At 38.8% G+C, this 20,650-nt stretch overlaps 1 protein-coding gene across 6 annotated transcripts in view; it reads left to right on the plus strand.

Moving 5' to 3' along the window:
• Positions 1-20,650, plus strand: part of oxr1a (oxidation resistance 1a) — a 135,894-nt gene that overhangs the window by 55,261 nt on the left and 59,983 nt on the right. For 4 of the 6 annotated variants that reach the window (XR_009674919.1, XM_061051256.1, XM_061051255.1 and 1 more), the window contains exon 3: positions 11,919-12,001. Coding sequence is in view for 5 of the 6 variants with exons in the window: in XM_061051256.1 (XP_060907239.1) it covers positions 11,919-12,001 (83 nt within the window). In the remaining variant the exon portion in view is untranslated. Of the gene's footprint in view, positions 1-3,782; positions 4,202-11,918; positions 12,002-20,650 lie in introns of those variants that run through there. The other 2 variants (XM_061051257.1, XM_061051259.1) reach the window with 2 other exon arrangements.

Below are 20,650 nucleotides of genomic sequence, written 5' to 3' on the forward strand. Positions count from 1 at the left end.
TTTACAGCAAAACTGTTCAGGAATGACCACATATTACTTTTATCCACAATGGAGTTATCACTTCTATTTTCTGTAATTGAAATGAAAGGCTGTATTTATGCAAGATATGTTGTCAGGGTTTATGGTATTACCCAACATCCTATGTAAGTTTACATAATTTACATAGATTTTTTCTTTTTGCATTACTCAGTATGGAATTATTGAGGAAGTTTGCAATTATTTCATTTTTTTAATGTTTTTATTTTTCTTGTTGTCTTTGTGCTTGTAGGTTTTATCTAATCAATAGGTATGATTAAATATAATGGTAAAGTTAGATGAGGACAAAATGGTTAAGAGATAAGCTCCTAAAAGGTAATAGAAATGACTCTTCCACATCCACCCAGACTATCCCTCACCCCCTTGATAACCCAATCCCTACCTTCTTTTTGTACTGGTTAGCAAGCACAGGACTATACATTGTTAAAAAAAAAAACTCTTGGGCCACGTTGTGCTTGGCACTGGTTTATCCAAGAGGAAGAATAGCTAGAGGATAGGATTAAGCCGGCCAGTGCACTACGCTGTCTTCACCACACGGGTCATTGCTTTGGACATTTACTGGATGGCGGGGCACTGGAAAACTGTCACAAAGAAGCCTTGTGGCAGAAGCTTAGTGGCAGAAGCCTTTACAAAGGCTTGGCTTGCAGTGAAGGAGATGCTGCCTGTGGGAGTGGCTACAGCCAATTTGTGGTCTGGATGCAAATGCAGCCTTGTTCACTGAGCATATAATGTCATACTCACTGTTTTCCCGTTGGTTCTAGATCAGCGCTCCAAGTTTATCGCTCTTGTTGCTCAGGGTCCTCCCATTCAACATTATGATTGATAGTGCATAAGGTTTATATTCCTCCTGTTGCTCTCCACTTAGCTCAATCCAAACAACCAAACCTACCCAGCTAATCCAGGTTTTTGGGCCTTGTTCTGAAATGATGACGTCTGTCAGGATCATGGCCGTAACCAGCTATGAGGACACTGAGGTCTGGACCTCTGTCATTTTTTTAAAAACAAGACCACAAAAATTGTTACCAATCAATGTATGAATTGCTAGATGGCTTTTACTTTGAAAATACTTAAACAGAAACGCTACAAAGTCACAGACCGCCCTACACTGCCTCTGTGTTCTTGCTGGGCATGACGTGCACCCACCGCCTACTTGTGAAAAAAAAAACTCTGCAGGTCAGCAGAGAGAAAGAAAGAGAGCGATGTCCGCTGCTAAGACTCGTTGAATGCATCTTTTTCAGTGTATGTTATTCTACTTCAAATGCCGTTCTGTTGTTCGTTTTCTGCAGTTGCTTGCTACTGATGTGATCATGCTGTCTCTTGGTTTTGCTGCGTCGTAATCTCCCCACAGTAGGCTCACGTGTTGTGTTACAACGGGAGTAATGTTGTGTTGCACTGATCCCCGAAGGCCTCTCTCTCGCTCTCTCTCTCTCTATCTCTCAAGTGCATTAGTCATCAAACTGTCCTAACCCCTCTTAAAACAATAACAACCACCCAGAAAAATGATATAATAAGATCACTGTTTGACCATGTGTCACAGAAAATTAATCAAAATCTGGATCATGTTTAAATTTTCACATTGTTTGCCATTCTTACAAGTGCATAAAGAACACAAAATAATGTAATACTAAATTATATATCAGCTTTACATATAGGCTACTTTTAGGTCTAAAGAAACTTTGCAGGGCTGAAATAGTGCAGGAACAACTGTAGTCCACATGTTTAAAAAAAATATTCAATGAATGCAATCATTGTGTATAGACCAAACAGGACAAAAAGACTAGATTAGAAGCACAAAGTTCTGCAGTAGCCTCCACGCCTGTAAAGGGCTTGTGAAAAGAATACATGGATAGTTGTGCTGCTCAGACAGACTGTGTGAATCAGACATTATCCCTTCAGCTCATGTAGAGCAATGGAATGCTTTTGTGCTGTGTTGTAGCATAGTTTTTCATGAGAAGGTGTATAGGATAAGAATTAAATATATGACGATACCTAAATTTAAAATGAATCAATGAAGTCCTTTCGGGAGTAACAGAATATTAAATGGATACTGACATTAAACACATTTCTTTTGTTTATTTGTTTGAAGATGTCATCGTAACATAAATCCCTGTCACAAGCATGTTCCTTCCTCTTCCTTTTGACTTTTTCCACTTGCTTTTAGGGAAAGACAATTTAGTATAAAATCTGATGGCGTGTAAGATGCATTTATTAAGGAAATAGAGGAACATTCCACGAACGATTCCAGGAGAGAGCCCTATGAGCCCTCCATCAGATCAATGTTTTCTTTTTTCTTAGCAATGATCATCAGTTGATGGGGCCACCCAGCTTCTTCAGACAGCCAGTTGTCTACAGAGGATAGATGACGGGGGTAGTGGAAGGGTTGGTAATAAATAGAATGCTCTGACACCACTGGTCATTGATCACAACTAGCCAACCTGTACAACTCTACTGAGGGTGATGTCCAAGCAATAAGGGGGGATGGAATTGTTGCAGCAGTGGTTCAGTGTCGGACCAAACGTCAAAACACCTCTGCCATATTCTCCTTGTTATCTGTCTTTTGCAGACTCTTGCTGCTGTGAGGAGTTTTCTACTGGTTATCAAAGAAACAGAAATTAATTTTGATGCCTCTTTTTGACCGACCAATAAGTTTGAGTTATAAACATAGTTATTTAAGTCAATAGGCCTTCCACCCTTAACATAAATGCAACAAAACTCATTCTGCTGAATTATCTGTCTGTTTCTTTTGATCAAATATATGACAAAAGGAAAGAAAAACGGTGCAACTTACTTTTTAAATTACGAGTGCCTCTAATTTCCTAATAGCAGGATCATGTTTAATGGTACATGGCCTTCACTTTTAAGGAAGACCATGTATAACAACTGATTAGTCCTTGGGAATAGCAAATTAGTATTTGCAATTATGTTTTTTATTTTTTAACAGTAGATAGTATTATGAAATAATCTTTATATCAAGTTTAGGGTTGCTCCTACCACTACTTTCCCCTTAACTTGAACTATTTCAAATGTGGTGACTGATACATGCACTACCCAATAAATCCAGCAGATGGACATGAAAAATGGAATATGGCCTTGACACAGTATGAAACACACTGGTTTTATTGTACTCACTTACTCACTGTATTTTTATACACACACATATATGTGTCTGTGTGTGTGTTGTCTATACCTATATCTGTAGGTGGAACTTTTTTACGTTTTGTTATCCAAAAATGATTCGAATGGTTTAAAAACTAAACGTCTCAGCAAATTGAGTAGTCAAGGTTGTTTAATTATCCTTAGAAGTAGCTTCAAAGTTTTTTTGGGGGGGGGTATTAAATCAAATAAGACCAGTGCAGAAGAAAGAATTGGGTCTCAATAAATTGCCTCAAACTCCTGCATAATCTGTCTTGCTTGCAATGAACTAACTATTAACATCTCTGTACCAAAACATTAGCAATAAATGTATATTTGTAAGGCAGAGTGGGGGATTTTTTTCTTGAAGAAATTATTTAAGATTATTCATATGTTGCCATTCACTGTTTATTACTTGATCAACGGATTTCATTAGTGGAGATAGAAAGGGTAAATAATGAAAGTCATTGTTGTGTTTGTGCACTTTAATGCCATCCCTGCAAGTGCGTGCCTGAGTTAGGCCCCCCGAGTTTAAACAGTCTGGACACACCCCTGCAGACACCTTTTTGTCATCATAAAAAAGCTTCTGAGAATCCTTACAGATGAGAGATTACGCTGTTCTTAAATATAAACTGCTTGAAATGGGGCCGATTACATGCCAACCTGCGCTTGCACAATACAACTCCAGGGGCAAAAAAAGTTTTCGCATGCTGACGTATGTCAGTTCCTGTTTTGCAATGTGAGACTCGTCACGTCACGAGAACTAGTTTGTTTGCTAACACTGCGTTTTGGGCAATGACTGCGGTCTTTAAGAACTATCGGAAAGCTTTGTTTTCAAGCTCATTTCGCTAGGGCTTGCTGCAGTGAGTTGACGTTATGGACTTCATACTATCTGTTACGGGCAGCGGTGCGAGAGTTGTTAGGGAGGCAATTGGACAGAGGCTCTGGCCTGGACCCGGACAGGAGACAATCCAATATCCACAGCCCTGTGGTACGACATTAAAGGTTAATGACAGTGTCGACTCCCACACAGGTTAGTTGAATATTTAATTCCGTTAATTTAGTATTTTGGGAATAGTCTATATTCGACTTCGACAGGTTTCGCGAGAAACCAAATCTCAAACGCAGCTTTACTTCCGAGTTGAATGCAGAAATCCATTTAAAACTTGTTCACTTTAAAGTATCTGCCTTTTGTTTATCATACCTTTTAGAACGATTGGTGGGTATAATTATAAACAAAACGTTTCATCCATTAACTCGGTCAAGATATTGAGATGAAACTTATTTAATTAGGCAATAGTTTTTATAAACTACGCTGTCTTTGAAAGCAGTCTGGCTGTAGACTTCCACTCTGTCATCAAGTGTCGTCGTTGCAGTCTCCACTGTGAGGACGCCTCCTTTCAGGACGGAAAGTGACGAAGTAAATTGCAAAATAAAAGACACCTTAATATTTACAGTCCAGATAGCAAGCAATCAAGTGATGTAGGCCTATGTTGAATAAGCGTTATCATTTTAAGTTGATTAAACATCAGTTTTGCACCCTCCAATTATATAGAAACATTAAAATCATAACTAGACCATTCAACCAACGGTCTTTCAACTGTTTTTCAACCACAATAAACTAGCCTACTATTACCGTAAAACTCACAATATATCCTGCTCTATACAGCCAGGATAAACGTTATAAAATATAGCAATAGCTCTTAATTAAACAGGTTTTTATATAATGAAGACATTACAGCATACAATTTAATGTAAGCTTAAAAACACGTTAATTTCATCAAGATTATTGATAATTTTAATCTTTACAAATGTATTCCTGTGCTGTCTTGTGTCCATCCTCACACTCAGTCTGGAGCATAAGGGAGCCATTTCTTCACCACCTGGGCAAAGGCAACTTCATACACTGCCCAAGCTGCCATCGTCTGTCGAGTTTGAGCATCTAGACATAAATTAGAGACACAAAAAATAAAGTTTTAGTGTCATAAACTTTCACACAACGGGGGCGGCAGTAGCTCAGTCTGTAGGGACTTGGGTTGGGAACCGGAGGGTCGCCGGCTCAAGTCCCGGTGCGGACCAAAATATGGAAGTTGGTCTGGTAGCTGGAGAGGTGCCAGATCACCTCCTGAGCACTGCCGAGGCGCCCTTGAGCAAGGCACCAAACCCCCACCCCACCATCAGCCCAGGAGCGCCCGCTGTGGGCAGCTCTGTCACTCTGACATCTCTCCATTAGTGCATGTCCATAGGATCCTGTTTGTGTGCATGTGTGTGTTGCATGACTACAGAGTGTAAAAACTGAAACTTCCCCTTGCGGGGATCAATAAAGGTAAATCTTATCTTATCTTCTCAGACAGAACATCACATGTAAAGAATAGCAGTTAAATATGAAAGTTGTGGAACAAAATCAGTCAGTAAATTGTCTTTCTGTATGCAAACTTACTTTATCCTGAGATGGGACAGCAGGCTGAAGTCTTCCTTTGTGACTGGATGTATTTATTTCACATTTTGTGGGTCAGTAGACACTCAGGTTAACCAAATATATGTTCAAAAACACTGTAAAAGTGGATTTTTAATAATTTGTCCCCTTTAAAGCTATAGCCTACAAAATGTGTTGTTCTTTTAAATTAACAGTATTCTTCAAGCCTGTCCCAATTCATAAATATATTCAGACCATAATTCACATTATGCAATGAGAATAGGTTTATGACATGTGTCGACTTTCTTACTAGAATTAGTGCTTTTACGTAATATCTTTTTCAGTGTCTTGAAAACGTGGAATTTAATTTTATAGGTTTGTGATTTCAAATAGCACATCCAAAACTGAAGCCAATAGCTGCAGAGAAACTATTAAACATTTAAAGGCAAGTAAGTTGTCCAGGTTTAGGGGAGTTTATGGGTCATGCATTAATTTGAACATTGGTCGACAAAACTTGCTGGCACATAATAGGACTCCCTTGATCTTGAACGATCTGTTTTTAGCTGTAGCTGTGTCACTGTATGTAGTGTAAAGAACAGTCTATTTTATTTACTTCAATATAAACATACATTTTTTTGCAATCAAGAGCAAGAGGTCTCACGTGTTCACATATTAAATCTGTTGCAGTAACCGCAAAAATGAATTTCCGCAGTATAAACAAGCACTTAGACAACCACCACAACCGCACATGAAGTCACCTCACCCCACCATCACTGCAGTAACAGTTATCACCACGACAATGTGATGTTTAATAATCTGACCAGTACGATTTGGCTTCAGAATAAATAACATCAGGCTTAGGACTTAAAGGCTTAATATACGATTTTTTTGACCCAGCAGATGTCGCCCTTGAGCACCAGCATGAAACCAAAACAACTTGCGCTGCATTGTTGTGTTAGCATGCTAATGCTAGCGATCTTTATTATGCTCGTATCTTCACACTGAATTTTTATTTAACCTTTATTTAACCAGGTTGGTCCCATTGAGATTAAAAACTTCTTTTTCAAGGGAGACCTGGCCAAGACAGGCAGCAGCAAAAACACAAAGTTACAGACTGAAATACAAAGAGAGACAATGTACAATTTACAAAGCACAACATTTTGGATTAAAATAGAACCATCTATGAGTCATATCTGGGAATCAATTGTTCAAACAGCCGAGCTAAAACATCGACATCCTATAGAATCTGCTTCCATGTCTTTCATTTTAGATTTAAAAACATTTAAGGACACCAGCTCCTTGAGCTTTAAGTCATTCTGCAACAGATTCCAGGCTGAGGGTGCAGAATACCCAAAAGCCCTTTTCCCAATTTCTGTCCGAGCATTTGGGACAGAGAGCATAAAGAGGTCCTGAGAACGCAAAGAATACTGTCCAGTACTTCTTTGCATGATAAAAACACACAGATAGAGAGGAAGCAGACCAAGAATGAATGTAAATTTACCCAAAATGACTGGGATCTAGAAACGCTTACGTGACATTCAATTAAGCAGTGAGTACAGTATGTTATTCTTATTTTCTCTAGTCCCTCAATTAAACAACTTTTATATGCAAGTGGATGAACCAGCCTGCTGTCCTGGCGATGTAAACAAAGTGAAGCTATGGCTAGGAAAGCTCGGAACACATCACCGACAGTGGGACTCGGGTGTTACACCCATTGTAGACAGTCAAAAATCTCTTTTACAAGAGCGTCCTGGCCAAGACTGTGCATCGTTTATCCTCTCTCTCTCAATCTCTCCCTCTTGTTATTTTATGTATTCCAAATCGTACTGTACAGGTTGTTCACAATTGAATGTGCAAAATAAATTATATAGGGGGGTGGTGCGATAACAATCAGGTCAGCCTCGCGCCATTATGCATAACTGGCATCGTTCATTAAATCAAAACATTTGCATTATAAATAAAATTCATCCCCCATACAGTGTGTGCCTCTGAGGACAATACATACAATACAACTAATCAGACCAATATAATTTTTGGTACCAGGCCGTAAACATGTTAATTTCTGACGTAAAAGCAGGCTTTTTTTAAATTGGGTGTGTATCTGACTTCCGGGGCTCTTGGAGCTAGCCTCAAGCCGACCCTTAACGAACTGCAGGATTTTGCACTTCGGCATTGGCTCACCGGAGGTTTCAGGATGAATTTATCACAGTTTTCATATGTATGTAACAGGGTTGTAGCTGTTCACAGGGGTCAAGGTTTGGTTCTTACCTTGGATTTGGGGTCACGGTCTGGTACAACCAGCAACAAAAAGTCCTGGATGCATATTTCTAGGTTTCTCTAAATTATTTTGAAATGACAGTCATAAAAGTTACAGTTTGGTCCAACTAGTGTTGTTAAAAATTACTTGTGATAGTAGGTACAGCCTTGCATTAAACAATACAAAAAAGACACACGCAACTGTTTAAAAAAAGCAGGCGGGTCGTGTTGCGCCGCTGTGTCATGCTGTTACTGTTTATTACTCTTCTTCTTGGTTTGTTGTTTAATAGGGGTTAGCAAACAGTTACGTGCAGATTACCACCACCTGGATTGGGGTGTGAATATGGCTATGTATGATTGCCTTTTGTATCAATTTAAACATATTTGTCGTGTGGCGGCATGCACCTAACCGTGGATGTGGTTGGGGATGATTCCAAATACCGTTACATGCCTAGTATCTAATGAACATCACACAAAAAGAAATCCGTGTGTTGATGCATCCTGCTCTTCTCTCTGCCAGGAGGCATTGGGTTTGGTCATGACATGAAATGCAGCCTTGTCACACATTCTTTGGTTGCTGATAGGAATGACCTCTCATGACTGTTTACATCCCAGGTTTGTGAGAGACACGCTTTGTTTCTTCTGACACACAGCAACTCATTTTAGTGTCTGAGTGAGTCACACAGCTTCTCTTGCAGTTGACCTACTTTGGTTGTAGTTCATCCCACCAACAAGTCTAGTTAAATATTCGTAATGTCAAATTACAACAGTTAAATTGACCTCAACTTGGTTAGTAATTATGTTAAATAATAGTTTAGATAACTCATTTACCTTATCTACATGAGTATTGCCATAGGCCTATTTGATCTCGCCTTTTCCAAAGTCTATTCATCTCCAGATGTGCACACTTTTACTATTTTTAGTCCTGTAGCCTGTTTACAACTGACTTAAAAGGTCAGCATAGCCTTTTCCCATCTAAAATTCCAATTATACATATTTTTGATTTTTTTCTATTGTAATTAATTAATTAATTTTTATTAGCAAAAGACAAAACTCAATTTCTTCGTCACGCCATTCGTCAACCATGTTTGTTTTGCTGCTTCGTAACTTGGTTGAGGCCACGACTGCGCAGGTAGTCATCAGCTGTCAGAAACAGGCATATACATGCCACAATTTTCTTTCTGAGTTTTCCAGGTAAAAAATCAGGATATGATGTTTACGTTCAAAACACAAAAAGGGGATACTTATCAAAACCGGGATGCTCAAGTCCATGTATGCTTACTCATTGATGGCATAGCTTCTGAGGAAAAAATACAAAATTCCAATACAATACTGTGATTTGTAGACGTATAGCTTCTTTTTATAGAAACATGGGTGATTTGTAGACAATAGATGATCCTGGTTTACTGTGGAATTGATCAAACCAGAGCCTTTGTTGCTGAATATGTCCCGGGGCTGAATGCTGCTGTGTGTCTGGAGTGTGAATAAAAATGCCCATTTCTTGTGCCACCATCCATGGTGAGGTTTAAATTTAGACCAGTCACTGGCTCACCATGTAAAAACACCACTGCAATCCCTTATGCATATGCTTTTCTCTTACCCTTTAAGTCTTTCTTGCTCGTGGTGACTCACAATCTGCCTTCCTTTCTCCTCTCATCTTTTTTTATATGTATTCTGAATTCATGTTAACCCTGATTGTGCTCAGCTGATTGTGCTGTAACAAAACCAAAACACTGCACACATCTTTGTTGTCTATGCAGTTCAGCAGCTAACAAAGCGGATTGCCACCTCTGCTGTTTAGGGCTCTGCTGCACTGGCCTGCAATTAAAGAGACACAGAGACACAATTGAATACATTTCATAAAGGGAAGGCATGGAATCACAGAAATTTTATGTTGTCTTGAAATAAAATAATTAATCATCCACAATTTGCGTTCTCCCACTGAAAGTAAATGGATGAAGGCACAAAAGCCCAAAAATAAATCTTAAAAAAAAAAATATATACTAACTTGGCAGTTTTGACAATGTGAAATGTAATTGTTCCTCTGAGAGAATGCCTTGATACTGAATGAATTACAAATAATCTGGATATTGGTCCCATTCAAAAACAATCCACCTGGGAAGATGATGAGCCCGCTGACTATTGTAAATATCATGACCAAGCAAATTACATTAATACTGAAATATAGTGCTTAATCTATGGTCAACAGGGTACCCCGTGCACAGCCTAAACACGCTCCCAGGTGCTCACGGTTGCAGGATCAAATCATGAAAAAACAATCAGAAGTCCGTGGCACACTGAAAATGACTTTACTATATATATATATATATATATATATATATTTTTTTTTTTTTTTTTTTTATTGTTATTATTATTATTTTTTTAATATAATATAGTTAAGTTATTTTCAGTGTGCCACGGACTTCTGATTGTTTTTTCATAGTGCTTTCCAATTGGGGTCTAAACCCGAATTGCTTGTTAATAGTGGTCAAATGATATCCACTTGTATTAAGGAAAAGGAAATTTTATTACATTTTTTGTTCACTTTTGTATTTATTTGTTGATCAAAGGAGAAAAATTGTATATTTTAATATAATATAAATATTTGCATGGGCTGCAGATTTCCAAACTGAATACATATATTTTCCAACCATCATAGGTTGCTAATATTTATATCTGCATCGGCTCCAACATGTTTAATATTATCGCAGTTCTTTAGATTTGTCTTATGCAAATTGTGTTGTTCCATGACGTGACCATTGTTAACAGCCAATAGGAGCACTCTCGCCAGCACCGAACTAGTATGAACTAGCTAACATGATAAGGAGGCGAAGGGATATACAGTTCTCCTGCACTTTGGAAAAGGAGGAGAAACTGCAGGTGTAAAGTGGGCATTAGAATGCCCCTCCGACGTGTCCTCCCTTGTTGTACCACGATCGAGTGAAGAAAGGAAAAAGTTGGACTGAAATAGCTGCAGCCCTCGAAATCCCCAGTGAGAATGCGATAGCTAGCTAGCTAGCGTACTAACCAGGGATATCCCCGGTCCTCAGCGGAGATGTGGGCCCCATTACATAATCCAATCTGATTACAATAATAAATCAAGAATGGCATAATCATATTTTTACCCTAGATCCTGCTATGAAATTCCTCCTCAACTAAACTGTGCATCATAGGAAATAATCTCAAAAGGAATCTAGTTGTATTCTTGCAGTAAGTGACCCTGCAAGATCCCCAGTCATTCCAAAATGAGTTGTTGACAAATTGTAATTAGATTTGAGAGGGTGCCAGAGGTGGTCAGTGTTTTAAACATCTTTATTAAGTTTTTGCAAACTTCTAGTGTATATGAGGCATTTCTTTATTTTCTGCTTTATTTCCTCAATCATCCATCCTGTATCTTCTTCTGAATTTTCATTGTACATTTTCTAACCCTTTTAGGTCCTTTTAGCAAAAGTAGAAAATTCAGAAAAATAATTTAAAAATTGCTGTAATGCTACCGCTACATCACCAAACTCTTATAAGGGCAGCCAGTAACAATGCTATGTTACTCTGGGATGCCATTACCCAGCCAACACATATCAATGATCCCACCCTACTCTTCCATCCACCCTCTTCTTCAGCCCCCATTTCCTCCTTCTCCATCTCCAGCCTAAGCCCCCTGCTCCCCACTAGAGGACAGCAGTACCCAGATGGAAGTCAACTTGATCTCTGTCTGTTATGAGAGGCAAGAAGGCAAGGTGGACTGGTTTTAACAGATATTTTTACGCTCTATATGTGGGGGCAGGGAGGAAGAAGAGTGTTTGTGTGTGCATGTGTGTTTGTTTGAGAGAGAGATAAATATAGAGAGAGAGGACAGTGTGGTACAGGCAGTAAGGCAGGAGCGAAGAAGCTGAGTGAAGTAGAGAGAGAGAGAGAAATCGGTTCGACGCTCACAGCTCATACTGCTGGCTGGCTGGCTGGCTGGCTCCCTCACTGTTGACGAATGAGCTGTCTACCCACAGGGCTGGGAAACAGCAGCTTGTGACAAGCTGGGGAGAGAGGAACATGAATGTAATGCGTACCTTGCCTCGCTTGCTTTCAGATACCGGCCAGAAGAAGACTCCAGAAAAGAAGGATGGGAGGCGCATGTCGTTCCAGAGACCCAAAGGGACTATTGAATATTCTGTGAGTAATATGCAAGCAACTGTGCTCGGGGTGCTTTAATTATGTTATTTCTTTGAGATGCTATTCACCAATATACTGCTGCTGCTGCCTGTGTGTTTGTCTTATGCTGTTGGTTTCTGGAGCTTCATCTAGCTCATGTTATATAGCTCACCATGCTCGGTAGCTCATTAGTAAGGAAAGAGGTATTTTGTTGTTTTTACCAGACTTCCAAGGCAGCTGATAGAAAGCTTATAGAAACAATGTGTCCTCGGTTAAAGCCTCCCTGTGTGCTAGCTTCATTTTGCAAGTTTAGAAAGGAGAGAGGAAATGTATCAGCTCTGTCGTTTCCTTCTTCCATTATGACAGAACAAACAAGAAGGCTAGGACAGGTAGCTTATGTATTTTTTCTTCTATTATTCTCTATGCCATAATAAGGAGCATTCCACCACAGAGCTTGCTGTGATCACAAATGAATGACCTTCCAACTGCGTTGTCATTTCTATTGATTTAGCTTTTGTGTAGGAAAGTGGGAGGGGGAATGAGGCGATCGAGAGAGAGGGATGGTGAGAGGGGGGAGGGACAGGGCTCTGGTTCCCTAGTGTGAGCTGAAAATGGAGCTCGTCTCTGCTATGCCTGGTTGTGTTCTTCAAATGACCCTCAAATCTGGATGCAGTCAGACTGCTTCAGATCGCCTCCCTCCCTGGCAACATTAACAATTAGGATTGCAGTCACTCAGTACCTTTTAACTCCCTGTCTGCTGAAAAGAAAGAAGACAGAAAGAAAAAAGGAAAATGATGTTAGGTTTAGTTAGACCAGGGCCTCTGGCTTTTCACTGACCTACCCATTACTTTAACAGTATTCTATTTGTGTTCTCCCTTTTTGGATTTATTGTTCCGTCATCAGTTTTCTCCAGCTGTTGCTCCCAGATCCAGAAGATGCTGTAGCTTTCACTGCAATTAGCTCCCTCACCTTCACACTGTGTCGTCTGAGACTTGCCGATTGACAAAGACCTTGTTTATCTTGCTCTGGCTTTATTAACCAAAGCATTACAGCAGAGTAGAAGTGGAAAGGATGGAAATACTAATGGAAAAAATACTGAGAAATGTATTGTTTTGGATAAAATCTGCATATATTATTCACGTATCATACCAACCTTGTTCTTGTGTATTGTCACTCTCTCTTGGTCGTTCTCCTTAAACCCAACTAGATGACTTCTAGGTAGATCACTGCACAGTTTTGTATCCTCTAGCCTGACATGCTGCAGCAGCATGTAACTTGGAGGCATGGGTCGGAAGAAAGTGTTCAATGTGGTATAACCAAGCCTAACCTACACTGTAAGAGACACAAAGTCACCATTTTATCAGTTTCTGAGAAGCAATTTTATTTTCTAATTCCTTTTTCGTGCAGGGGGTACAGCAGACATCGGTAACTTATTTCACTGTTCAGCTCACAGGTTTATCATATCTTGGCCTTGACAGGAAAAAGGATGGTTTCTTCTTATGTCTTATGTTTCTACCTCAATACAATCTCATCCTTACCACTGTGCCTCACACAAGCTTCTTTCACTGTCCCATGTTTTGTACTGAGAAATAACCTGCATTCCATCATAAAGCCAAAGAAAGAGGTAAGAGCTTCACAGAGGTGAGCAACACTTGGCTTGCTCTTCCAAAATTATTTGGCATATTCAAAGTCAAACAAAATTATGAATTGAGGTCATGAAATCTACAATTTTTTTTACGGCCCACTAGCATAATACCATCATGAACATATATGCGTTGGCTTACTTTTGTTGCTAAAAAATAAAGGAAAGAAAATTCAGATCTATTCTAGTCAGTTCGGGCCACTGTTGCTCGATTGGGTAAGGAAAACATTACCCTGACCAAAGGAAGTAAGGGTAACTGATCTTGTGACTATAGGTTGCATGACTAAAAGAAGTCACATGGTGAGTCAGAATATCAGACAGGTTGTTGTAGAAAATTACAGTTAAGGCTGATTTTTTTTGTGGGTCAACCAAAAGCACATAAAGGGCATACATAATCACTCCCTACATGGTAAATTATATTCAAAAGGTGAAATTTATAGTGGCTTGAATTTTTTTCTAAACTTAAATCAATACTTTTGACGGATAGTTGATATTTGTAACATCCTGGTAGCCCATGAATTTGAAGATGCTGATCATGAAATAATAAGACTTCCAATATTTTCTTTCTGTCACTTCTTTTCTCTTCTTGCTTGGGCAATGTCTAAAAAAATGACTTTTCATAATATTAAACATGCCTTATTTATTTTAGTATTGAGACTAGAAAAGATTGGCTAAAGGTGACTTGGACTGAGTGTTTTTCTTGCCACCATACACCAAACAATGAAGTTGAAAGGAGCTTGCAGCAACTCTATTTGTAATCACAAACCATTATCTATACTGCTTATCCTCTTAAGGTGATGGGTTGTTGGGGTGTGGTAATGTAGGGTTGTAAATAATGTCTTTTGGCAGTTGAATGGAGATGTAGTAACAAGTGGGAACCACACTTGCACAGTGAGAACATGCAAACCCCCAACAGAAAGACCGCTGTCTGCTCAAAGTGCCTCCTCTGGAGCCAAAGTGAGATTGATTTTAGTGAGTGTGAAAAATTTCTGTAAAATTGAAATCAGTCGAATAGTTTTGTGGTGTAAGGCTGGCATAAGGAGATCCACTGACTTTCAAGGTCACTTTCAACACTAATCCTGTGTAATGTCGCAGTATTTATTGTATGGACTTGCACACATTCCGAGGATTAATGCCAACGACTACCCGTAAATCTCCATAAAAGCCTCCATGGGGACCAAATAAAATTGTGGTTATGTGAAAGATGAAACAAAATTGTAAATATATTGATTCCATCCTCAGAATTAGTATGAATCAAGAATCTCAGGGACTCAGAAATGAAGCCAGTTAGAGGCGCTAAACTTCAGGTCCTTTCATGGCCATTTGTTGACTCCAAAATAGTAAATCCACACTTCATCCTTTAAATGCCTAGCAGCCGAATTAAGAATGTTTTAAGCCTGGTTTCGAACTGTACAGCAATTGTTCTTTTCATGACAATGTACGTTTTAACTAACCTGTTCAAATTGTATAAGGCCTTAAAGTCATGCATAAATAAGAAGGTCATTGCTTTGAGTGACAGGTCAGTGCCTTTTGAGAAATTGGTCATGAACAAATATTATCGCTTGCGGGGAAGCTAATGGTGCTAAAAGATCATCCAAGAAGTCTGCTGTGTTACCTATATTTTACACTTATTAGCATGTATCCAGTTTGGTTATTTTAATCAGTGTCTTTTTTTGAAGCTGTATTTGTGGAGATAGTTTTGAATCATCAAAGGACGATCAATTATTTGAAGTTGCTTTTCAGATACTTTATACACCCTCTCTCTTCTTTAGCATTCTTTAGCCGTAGCCTCTAGAAAACAAAATGCCTTCATAGCATCCAAAGATAGAAGCATCAACCCAGGAGGCCTTATAATGGGTGGTCCAAATGATGTCAATCAGATTTCTAATACTCTCAGCAGAGTGTTCGCATATAGCCAACTTTGTCAGAATCAGTCCCTCCAGGATTTTGCCGACTTTTTGGGGGAATGTTGCGGCCTGAAATGCCTGATTTGGCGGCAGTTTAAAAAAAACAATTGCAATGCATGTTGCGATGTTTTTAGACGTTTTTTTGCAATTAAATTGCAGCAGTAAGCGAAAATTGCAACACTAGTTGTGATTTTTTTGATGTAAAAAAATCTAGACTTTTTCAATATATAGAGTGATGCCTATATTTTTAACCTGAGCAGAACCATTAGCTTTGTGAAGATACATATTCCTCTGCCTCACTCAGTGATGTCTCTCTCTCTCTCTCTCTCTCACACACACACTCAAACTCTTCATCTGATTTCATTACACATCCAAATCAATATTTTGCCTTCAGCTTTTAAACATTTTACGACTTTTTATTCCTAACTATTTTCATTAATACATGCACGTACGCACACACACTCCGTTTGTTTCGCAATCAGACAAGCTCTATCCATGCTTATTTATTTAACTCACCTGGCTTCTTTCAGCACTTGCAATCGATCCAGATGCAACAGCCTCTGTCACTGTGATTTGTCTTGTATGTTGTATGTCCGCGTGTTTCAGTCATTCTCCTGGTGTGTTTTGCGGTAGATCGATGACTTTCCTTTGTGTTCCACCACAACGTTGCACAAGGTGCAAAAAAGTTTACCCCTGCCTCTGTGCAGAACATCAGGGAATTGCCTTGCACGGTCCTTAGCTGTAATTTTTGTTGGTTAAATGTGCGGTGTTTGTGTCAGACATGTCTGAATCTGCATATGAACAAGGAAGTGAGTTTGGTCAAACTTTGGTGATGTATGGCTCGCCGTTTTCACGGGGGACTGCTATGACTGGTGAAACTCGCAGGGGAAACTATTCTGATTGGTCAAATTTTCAGAAATTATATGGTGATTGGACAAAATTGCAGGGTCACCCAGAATTCACGGGGATTGGTTGAATTTGCGTTAATTGTTGCGATCGCGACATCCCAACTTCCTGGAGGGACTGCAGAATGCATAAGGCTAGCCATCTTTAGTCTAACAACAAAGATCTAAAAAAAATGTACTGTAATTGCTAATAAAGCTGATAGGTCTATATCTTTTGCCGTTTAAGTGAGTTCTCAACTTTCTTTAAAATACGGGTGATCAGTAGGGCTGCAACTAACGATTGTTTAAAAAAATTAACTAATCTGTCAATTTTTGTTACATGAATTGATCATAAAAATAGGTGTTTAAGTTCCATAACTTAATTAAAAACAACATAGATTTAGACAACTTTTTTTTTTTTCAAATATCTTCATTGATTTTCTGATATACAAGTATAAAACTTGAAAATTACAGTAATAAACAGTTTCACAAAGGTGATCCGTGTGATAAGTAGAAGAAACAAGGGGAGAAATCACTACTCCGGCAGACCATACACAGACCAGCAGACCACCAAAAACAATACAGAGAAAACTGAATTGTAATAGAACAACAGATATAACAAAAATGTTACACCTCAGAAACAGAGAATTACAAATAACAGACAGCATCCAAAGTTTGCAATCCTGTACATCACATCACAACACACAAACATATATCAAGATCTGTGTAACTTCATAGCGAATCAGTCATGTACTCCTAACTATGATCTATCAGACCCTTCATCACAATGTCCGTCAGTCTAGTACCAATATATTTTAAGAATGGGGAACAGATATCATAGAAAACCTTTATCATACACTTAGACTTGTAAGTCAGATACTCCATGGGTAATATATAAAAAATAACCTTGTGCCACCCATCTATTGTTGGAGGTTTGCAATATATTTTTTCTCACACAGAAAGTGAGGACACATAAAAGTATTTTGGAAGGTGTATTTTTAAGTTGTGCATGGATTTGTAAGAAACAATAGCACGTCGTCGTTATATGAGGAGATCTTGTGAGTTTTTATCGCCTACTGAAACCCCTGTGATAGAAGGGCTGTGTCTAAAGCCTCTGCCAAAGGCTCGATGGCAATTGCAAACAATATAGGGGACAGGGGGCAGCCCTGTCTTGTACCCCGGCCTAGGCGAAAATAAGATGATCTCTTACCATTTGTGAGGACAGCAGATAATGGGTTTTTCTATAATAACTTCACCCAGCTAATACATGTGTCGCCTAGGTCGAGTCTCTTAAGAGTGGAAAAGAGTTAGGTCCACTCAACCTGATCAAACGCTTTCTCTGCGTCCAGACTAACAACCACACAGTCTAATTTGTCAGATTGGGAAAGTTGAATCATATTGAGAAGCCTCCTCATATTATTGATTTTCTGACAATTTATAAATCATGTTTGGTCACTGTTTATAACTGTAGGCAGAGCAAGAATCCTGGAAAGCAATTTAAGGTCAATATTTAACAGGCTTGTAGGATCCACAGTCATCATCAGGTTTTCCCTTTTTAAGAACAAGGCCTCTGTGAGTTATCTGGGAAGGAAGCTGTTCCCCAAGGAGTCATGAAACATATTCAACAAAGGTTGTATTAATAAAGATTTAAAGGCTTTATATGTGATTTTTCACATTTAAATATAATAGAAATCAAGTATATCCTCTGAAAATAACTCTGTGAGTCATGACTGTCTACAATGGGTGTAACACCTGAGTCCCACTGTCTGTGATGCTTTCTGAGTTTTCCGAGTCATATTTTCAGTTTGTTTATATCGCCAGGACGGCGGCTGACTCCTCCCCTCACAAATAAAAGTTGTTTAATTGAGGGACTAGAGAAAAGAAGAATAACATACTGTACTCACTGCTTAACTGCGTTTCTAGATCACGCTCATTTCAGGTAAATTTACATGCAGTGTGAAGATACGAGCATAATAAAGATCGCTAGCATTAGCATGCTAACACAACAATGCACCGCACGTTGTTTTGGGTTCATGCTGGTGCTCAAGGGCGACATCTGCTGGATCAAAAAATCGCATATAAAGCCTTAAATAAGCCTGAGAGACATTAACAGTCTGCTGAGAGTCGGACAGAGCGGAGCTCAGACAGACAGTCCGTGATTAGAGATTAATCCCGTTATTTAAACTGATGCTGTCTGTGTTTTCTGCTCGCTCTGTTTTTTTAGAAGTTACTAGCAAGCCTCTCCACTCAAAGCTCACCTGTTGTGATAACTGAAACAGACGGAGACAATGATATCAGCAAGGTCTGGACCTCAGTTGTTATAAAAATGTTTTTGAACAGTCACCTACAATAATTTATTTCCATGCATTAGTATCTATGCATGCTGCTTGAAATGATGTCAGCAGCTATTTCTCCTCTCGTTCAGTGTGCAGCAGGCAGATGAGAGTCAGTAACCATGGTGACTGTCTGTCCATCAATCAACGATGTCCCGCCCCCTATGTGAATAAACTCTTAATTCAGTAAAACTTACTTTGACTATGTGTCACAGAATAATCACATTTTGGATTATGTTTGAAGTCTACATGTTTTTAAATGAATGCATCCCTGTATAAAAATGTACCTGATGAACCCTAACATAGATTTAAAGACACAACAGAGGACAGAATACTAAATCATTAATTTAAAGTGGTGCATAAAAGCCTAAAATTGTACATGAAAATTGATCAGAATGCAGGGAAAAACATTTCTGGTGCTAAAAATGTTCTGGGGAGATGTCCAGCCCCCCAACAAAGACAATTTTAAATAGACTAAACTTATAAGCACAGTATTTGTGCATTTAAAAACATACAGGGAAATTAGTTTGTTTAACTGGTTGGTAACTTGCAATTTTTTTCTTTAAGATCACAATGAAAAAAAATTGTGATGGTGATATGATATTTTTTCCATATCACCCACCACTTATCTGGATGAATACATTTTTATGGGATTTACCTCCACGTATTCTGATCCTCCCGACGCACTGTTTGTCTTTTGGGGGGGACATTAGCCAACAGTTTAATGAAGACCATGTTCTTTTTCCAGATTATTTCCAAGGACATTTTTCTCAGACAAGGGGGTACTCAGTATGGTAAAGTAACAGTATTTTTCCAAAACATTGTGTGATACTCAAATCTGTCTACTTCTGAAAAATGATAGGGACAGTACTAATGTTGCTTATTATCGCCCTCATAGCCTGTTAAATAGTGATCAAAAGATTATAGCAAAGGTTTTGATTAACTGACTAAATAAACACAACCACACTAATCCATACAGACGGGCTTTACCACAGAAAGATTTCCCTTTTCCAACACTCTTACATTACATTGTATGTACAATTTGCCCTAATATGCTGTTCTATTTTAATGCTAAGCAGACCTTTGACCAAATTAAATGGAGGTACATGTTTGCCACAATTAAAAAATGTGGCTATGGCAATACATTTTTATCTTTACTACAAATGTTCTATGTCCTTACCATTCATGGTAGGAGTTCTCCATTCTCTCTATACCGTGGAAATAGATAGGGTTGCTGCCTCCCACCTATGCTCTTCACTTTGACCGTTGAACCGCTGGCAGAGTCCCCAAATTTCTGGAATATTGTGAGGCGCATTTGACTACAACACAAAGATGATGTGATCCTGACTTTGTCTGATGTAAGGCCATCCATCGCCCCTTTTCTCTATTTGATAAAGAACTTTGGACAGCTCTCTTGGTTCACTATCAGTTGGGGAAAGGCCTTTTATGCTTCTTTTGGCTTCGGCTTCAACCTTCTTGACAATTTACCCTTCAAAATTTCCATTGATCATTTTATTTATCTCTAAATTAATATTGCTAGAAACACAAAGCTTCAGCTTAATCTTAATTGATAAAATAAAAAGTATTATAGAAAATTGGAAAATGCTCCCTCTTTTTCTTATAGGTTGTTGTTAGGGTTTTGATGTGGTAATTTTGGCTATTAAATTAATATCAATAATTATGATTCATAAATTACAGCTGCCCTTAATACTGTATGCTTCAGTCTGGCGCGCCTCACATCTCTCTCTGTGAGAAATAGCCTACTGTATCAACACCCTCCTAAAAGTAATCCTTTATCTAAATTTGTATTTTTGCCTGTGCTATTTAGACATGGAGTGTTTAATCATGCCTACAGCATCTTTATTTCTCCTGATCGCTCAAACCGCTTCATCCCAGCGCCCTGC

This window comes from Labrus mixtus, chromosome 11 (genome assembly GCF_963584025.1).
Source record: "Labrus mixtus chromosome 11, fLabMix1.1, whole genome shotgun sequence".
Classification (NCBI taxonomy): domain Eukaryota; kingdom Metazoa; phylum Chordata; class Actinopteri; order Labriformes; family Labridae; genus Labrus; species Labrus mixtus.